The sequence below is a fragment of the Austrofundulus limnaeus genome, unplaced genomic scaffold, assembly GCF_001266775.1.
Source record: "Austrofundulus limnaeus strain Quisiro unplaced genomic scaffold, Austrofundulus_limnaeus-1.0 Scaffold225, whole genome shotgun sequence".
In the NCBI taxonomy this organism is placed as follows: domain Eukaryota; kingdom Metazoa; phylum Chordata; class Actinopteri; order Cyprinodontiformes; family Rivulidae; genus Austrofundulus; species Austrofundulus limnaeus.
Genome location: NW_013952627.1, coordinates 78,738 through 84,737, shown reverse-complemented (window position 1 = coordinate 84,737; position 6,000 = coordinate 78,738). Strand labels below are relative to the sequence as shown.

General features: G+C 40.3%; 1 protein-coding gene across 2 annotated transcripts in view; it reads right to left on the bottom strand.

The window, feature by feature from the left end:
• The window catches only part of camkk1a (calcium/calmodulin-dependent protein kinase kinase 1, alpha a), a 74,721-nt gene that overhangs the window by 11,961 nt on the left and 56,760 nt on the right, over positions 1-6,000 (bottom strand). For both annotated transcript variants that reach the window (XM_014019610.1, XM_014019611.1), the window contains exons 12-14: positions 5,796-5,869; positions 3,275-3,362; positions 1,282-1,410 (exon numbers count right to left, since the gene is read on the bottom strand). In XM_014019610.1, coding sequence (XP_013875064.1) covers positions 1,282-1,410; positions 3,275-3,362; positions 5,796-5,869 — 291 coding nt within the window. The remainder of the gene's footprint in view (positions 1-1,281; positions 1,411-3,274; positions 3,363-5,795; positions 5,870-6,000) is intronic.

Genomic DNA, 6,000 nt, shown 5'->3' with positions numbered 1-6,000 from the left:
ATATAAATAATGAATGATGTTGGCACCACACACTACCGGGACACAAAAAGGACAAGTGGGATGGACAAATGTAGGGGTCACCTCGAGTTAAATTATCAAGGAAACTGTCTTGGACTCTTAGTTACCCTGATAATTTAACTCGAGGTGACCCCTACACAGAACCACCTTAAAAGCCTTGATGATGCTTCACTGATCAAAATATCCCAAACAGCTGCTGTAATTTTATATAAAAKAATGTGATTTTTAGTCTGTATTAGATTGTAAAATTATCAAAGAGCGAATAAAACAATTTCCTGTGAAAATATATCTTTTTATCAAGTAGAATAACTTTTTTTTATGTAAGTACCATTTCAGGAAGGAAGACATCGCTCGCAGCTTTGTGTGTCAAAGATTTAAACAAAGTGTTGACTCTAAGCTACAACAACACCACATTTTATTTCAATATTCATCAACTGACTGGGTTATTTCCATTTGTGTTGGTCCATTAGCTGCAGCGGCCATCTTGTTTAAGGTTGACTCAGAGTTGCAGACGCACAGACGTCAAGAGATGGAAGACTTCACACTTTTCTAAAAAGTTCATTTTTGCTTCCTTGTCCTTTCAGAGCTGACTTTTTATGTTGCTTTTTATTCCATCTCCGAGACTGTGGTCCTCCAGCAGCAGGGACTCTTGAGTGCTGCTTAACGGCTGTGTCCGAATTCAGGATCTGCATCCTTCGAAGGACCCGGCCTACCCGGTCTACGTGGGCAGGTCCTTTGTCGAACGCAAAAACCAGAAGAAAGTGGCTGTGAATTTGAACCATCTATTTTTTATTGCAGCCTTACACGGCACATGTCCTGTCACCAGCAGTGGTGACGGTGCTAAACAGAAGATAGAAATCAGCAATATTTCAATATTTTCACTATAAATTAAAATTAGCTTAGAAGCAATACACAAACAACTAAGAGACCTGCCATACGTGCATGTTTATGATGATTTCTGACAATAATAACATTTAAAAAAAACTCCTACCACTTTGTCCGCCATTACAAGCAAAAAAGATTTTTCCAGAAAGCCCGCTATGCATTTTGGGGTRTGATGGGCTGAAGGATACACTAGACGCATTCTTAAAATCGAGGCAAAAAGAGGACGTATTTGTGGGTCAAAATCAGAGGAGCCTTTGAATTTGGGCAACTTTCAGCGCATCGCTGTGACGTAATCAGCCTTAAAATTGGACCTTCGAAGGACGCAGCCCCTGAATTTGCACACAGCCAACGTTTCAAACAGACAGAAGTGTTTCTTACCACAGCAGACAGACTAGGGACAAACTTGACCGAGTTCTGGATGTCCTCCTCTGTCACCTCCACCACAGAGCAGTGCTCCTCCTCCAAAGGCAGGGGGTCAGTGCCGCCCTTGGTCACCCACTGCTCCACCTGAACCAAAACAGTTTCCATCACATCGTGCACTACCAACACCTGAATATTAAAGAGAACCTTTCTGAAGAAATTTTGAAGGGTTACGATGCACRAATATTTATTTTTATGAACATGCTTCATGTAGTAGACAAGTTAAAAATACCCTTCACTTTTAATTTGAAGAAGAATTTTTGAGCTCAGAAACGATGGAGGTCAATGAGAGATTGGATGTGCGCTTTGTGGGGAGGTGAGAGAAAATTATAAATCCTATAGCAGTGAGAAAAACACTATGAATGTAAACTGTCCTAGCACTTTAAAACGTCCTCCTTATTGTAACTCCACAAGCCCCGCCCCCTTTCTGAGGTGTGTCTCAGATCAACTCGTTTTGAGGCTGTCTTTACATGCAAACGAGGCACTTCACACCCTGCCCACCCCTACATCTTCCAGAGCGGTCCCTTGTATTTTAATAGAGAGATTGTCAACAAGGGAAGACTTGTCCATCCAGCCTTACATGTTGGAGCCAGAGTCTGACCCAGAACCAGAGTCTGACCCAGAACCAGAGTCTGACCTAGAACCAGAGTCTGACCCAGAGCCAGAGTCTGACCCAGAACCAGAGTCTGACCCAGAACCAGCATCAGGAGAGACTAAATTCTAATTTTCTGGACTCCTTGAGAGACCCCAAGTTCACACACACACAAAAAAAGTATCTAACAGCTAAAAAAGTGGATTTTGCATGATGTTCCCTTTAATACTCTATCACTGATGAAGCTGCACATTTTCAGATAAATCTGGTGTTTGTTTGTTTTTTTGTTTTTTGTTTTTTGCCAAAGATACAGGACAAGTAGCAAAACAAAACTCGCAATGAAAACAGGAAAATAATGGCAGAATAACAATAAGGGGACTTCAATGCTTGTGAGTTGTAGTCAGAGTTAAAGTTAGTTTGCTTTCAGTGTTTGTGTGATCTGTGTTTTGTTTCAGGCTCCAAATTGTCTGCAGCTCCCAGTAATGATGTGGTTGTTTTACTGTTTCTGTCACTGGTTGCATCTTGATGCGACACAGACTTGTAAATATGAATGTTTTCTCCATCAGCCAGGTAGCTATTGGTTTTAATTCAGTTTCTGAAAGAAAATGTAAGAGATGAACTCTATTACAGTCAACAGGTTAAATGAGGAATTAAGTTCTTTGAAATGTAATAAAATACCCCGCATCTTGTCTACGTCGAGGGGCAGACATCAGTGGAGCTGATCTGTGGGGTGAAGCTCAGCAATCCTTCTGTTCCTGAGCTCATCTTAGAAAAACTATTTCAGAGGAAGGAAGTTGTGTTGTTTGGCACTGAATTGGCCCTCGTTTTATTCRGCCTCTTTTTACCGTCAGACTGTTYGCTGCGCCGCTGACCTCCCWCCTCCGAACACTATTTACACCTCCAGCATTTTTTTATTTCATCATTTATGCATGCTGGCTCTGACTGTGTTCTCCACAATACGTTTGTTTCCTGATCTTCTTCTGACACGCSTTTGTGTCTGGGCACAAGCGCACGYGTGACGTCTCATTATCTCTTCATCTCCGTGGTGAGAAAATGACTCAGTGACACATGATTGGATCGTGTCATGGAAACATGATGGGGAGCGGGGCATGTCATCTGTACATGGCTGGTTCCTAAGCCCACCCCTCTCATWATAGAGATGGACTCAGTTTCAGCCCACTCCTCCCAGAGGAACAAACAGGTTTCATCACGCCCTGCAGCAACACGGTGAGCTTAATGAACCCAACTRTAGAGATAGCAGTAAGGTCACGGTCTCATGAGCCAATCACATGGGAGAAAGGCAGAATATAACCCTGCTGATATGTCTTTCTGAGTGTTTTGTTCTGCATGTTGCAGCACCTTGATCTCAGGRATGGTAATCCTGGAGTCTGGGTTCTTATCCAGCATCCGTAAGATCAGAGTCCGCAGGTCTTCGCTGATGTCCGGTCTGCAGATAAAGCACAAAACAATCAAAACAAGCTGCTGGGAGACTCATTTGCACACAAAGACTGAGAGAATGACAACCATTCACATTATTTTGCTTTGCTTTCTGGTTTGATCCAATCATTAATAGTGCATTAGATGAGCAAAGTGAAGGCCCACGCTTCATTAATACAAAATGAAGGCATGCTTCATCAAACAGCTCTTACCAGCCTTGTTAGCACTTGAAAATAAGCACCCTGTCACAAATTACGTAARTTGTAAACCATTGAACCATACATTAAAGTGACTTTGACAGACCAATTAATTAAAGAGATTTTAGAAGTGCTCCAACAAGAAAAGACCAAGAACATTATATACAGTATTAAATAAATTCCAATAATTAGTTTGTTTTATTAGAGATTAAAAGAGCTTGAGTAAAAAAAAAAAGCTCTCAGACTGAAGGTTTACTTGTGGTTCCTCGAGTTTCTAAAAGTAGAACGGGAGGCAGAGCTTTCAGTTATCAAGCTCCTCTCTTGTGGAGAGAGGAGCTTGATACTTCTAGTTTCTGTCTGCGAGGCTGACATTCGGTCTACTTTAGACTAGACTGAAAGCTTTCCTTTTTCATAAATCCTAAAGTTAGTTTCCAGAGTTATTTCATATTTATGGTGCTATACTGCTAGAAGACAAACTGACCATGTTTTCTCACTTTGCTGCGGTCTTGTTTTTACYCTCTACTTTTTATGTTTGTATTTGCAATAATATCATTAACGTRTTTTCCTTTGTCTTTCTCCCCATAGAAACTAAATCTGAACCAGTCATACTGTGTTTACTAAGTAATAGTACCACTGAAAGACAAGTTTCTCATATTTAAAATATAAACTTAGTAGGTATCCTCTGCTTTCTCATTTAAAATAAACAAAAACAAAAGTAACCCTGAWTCACAGGCAGTAATTCCCATAAATAAATCAGATAGTCTTTGACAAATGTTATTCTTTAAGTGTAATATCCCACATTCATAATGTCAAATTTCATTTAGGGAAATGGATTTTCTTTTTGCCTTTTTWAAATTATTTTAAGAAAAGATTTACTCTTTTTACTGCCAATCATTTTTTCCCCTCTTTTGTTTTAATTAAAGGTTTTCACACTCGTTARAATGTCAGGTGTTTGTGATGTCAAAATGAAAACATAAATTTTTAAATGAGACACTTAGTGTATATTCAGTACAATTTAATGGAAAAGGCAAAAATACATTTTGTAACTTTTATTTTTATCATCCTTCTAGGAGGCGACCTATGATGGCCTAAGGTTTTCTATTGCTAGTGACCAACGTCGGCACAACTCCTACACTTGTCACGGCGGCACCKGGTATTACCGGACAGTCTCCCATCCAAGTACTAACCAGGCCTGACCCTGGTTAGCAGCTAAGAACAGACCAGGAGTCGGATTTATAAAACTGGCGTACGCTGAAAAATTTTTCAGCCTTTGTGGTGCACCCTCTGGTGGGGACACACAATTGAGGGCATGTTTGTAGGAGCATCACGTCCTTCTGTACATCGCTAAAAATGAGCCACTTTGCTCTCAGAGTAGAACCTGGTTGTTAAATTAGAAAGATGGACAGCTTTGAGGAGCAAATTCCTCATTTACRACACATTTCATACATAAACAAGAAAAAATTAAATTTATTTTGGTAGTACATTAGCAACAAGAATCAGTCAAAATTAACTGCMGTGTATAATACGACCCCCATTTATGAATGATTTTTGGGGTTACAGTTTTTGCATTATGTATGCTTAAATAAGGTATTTCCTAATCAGTTAAACCATGAAATAAGAATATCTGTAACAAAAGCAGCATTCTTTAGGACTTTTAATTCTCATCATAATGTCAGGAGTACAGAATATGGTTGCACAGGATGGAAATGTTACTGATGAAGAGAAGTCGCTGCTAATTGTTCTTGATTGCTGGATGTGGTTTCATTCCATTCTGTGTGGYAGGTTGGCAGCTGGTGATGTTGCATCTCCCTGCACAATAACGCTCTGTCCTGACCCGGTCCGCTGCCACCCCTTCTCCTTTTTCAGAGTTTATACTTTTACCAGTCTGTTCACACCATTCACACTCACCGCCTGACTTCGTTTGTCCTGACTTTTCAGCGGTAATCACCCAAGACGACCTTCTACGCTTTACTTAACCTTTTACTTGAAAGAAAGGTCCGGGAGGGTCGTATGTGTCCAGGCTGCTGCTGTTTTAATCACAGATGGGTGACATTTAACGCATGCTTGTACTAACTGCCTTTCATATTCCTATTGTTGCAATTTGTAAGGAGGGAAAAAAAGGAAAGGAGAAGAAAAAAGATTTTTTTGTGAGTGAAATGCAAATGAGATGATGATGTCAAAGACGACATTTCAGCTGCGGATAAGAGGAGGATGAAATGGCACRAACATCTTTTCTAGGAACTCACGTTTCTGGGAATTCCACAGGCTTAGTCTTTATCTTATTGTGCAAAGCCAGAATGTACTCATCGATAAACGGGCACTGCAGGGAGAGCAGAGGGAAACCACACAGAAGGTACAATGAATTATTACTGAATCAGACACAGTCCTTATCCCTACAGACAGACAGGACAAATTACAGCCGCAGTATTCAACCTCTTGTGTTTATTCCAA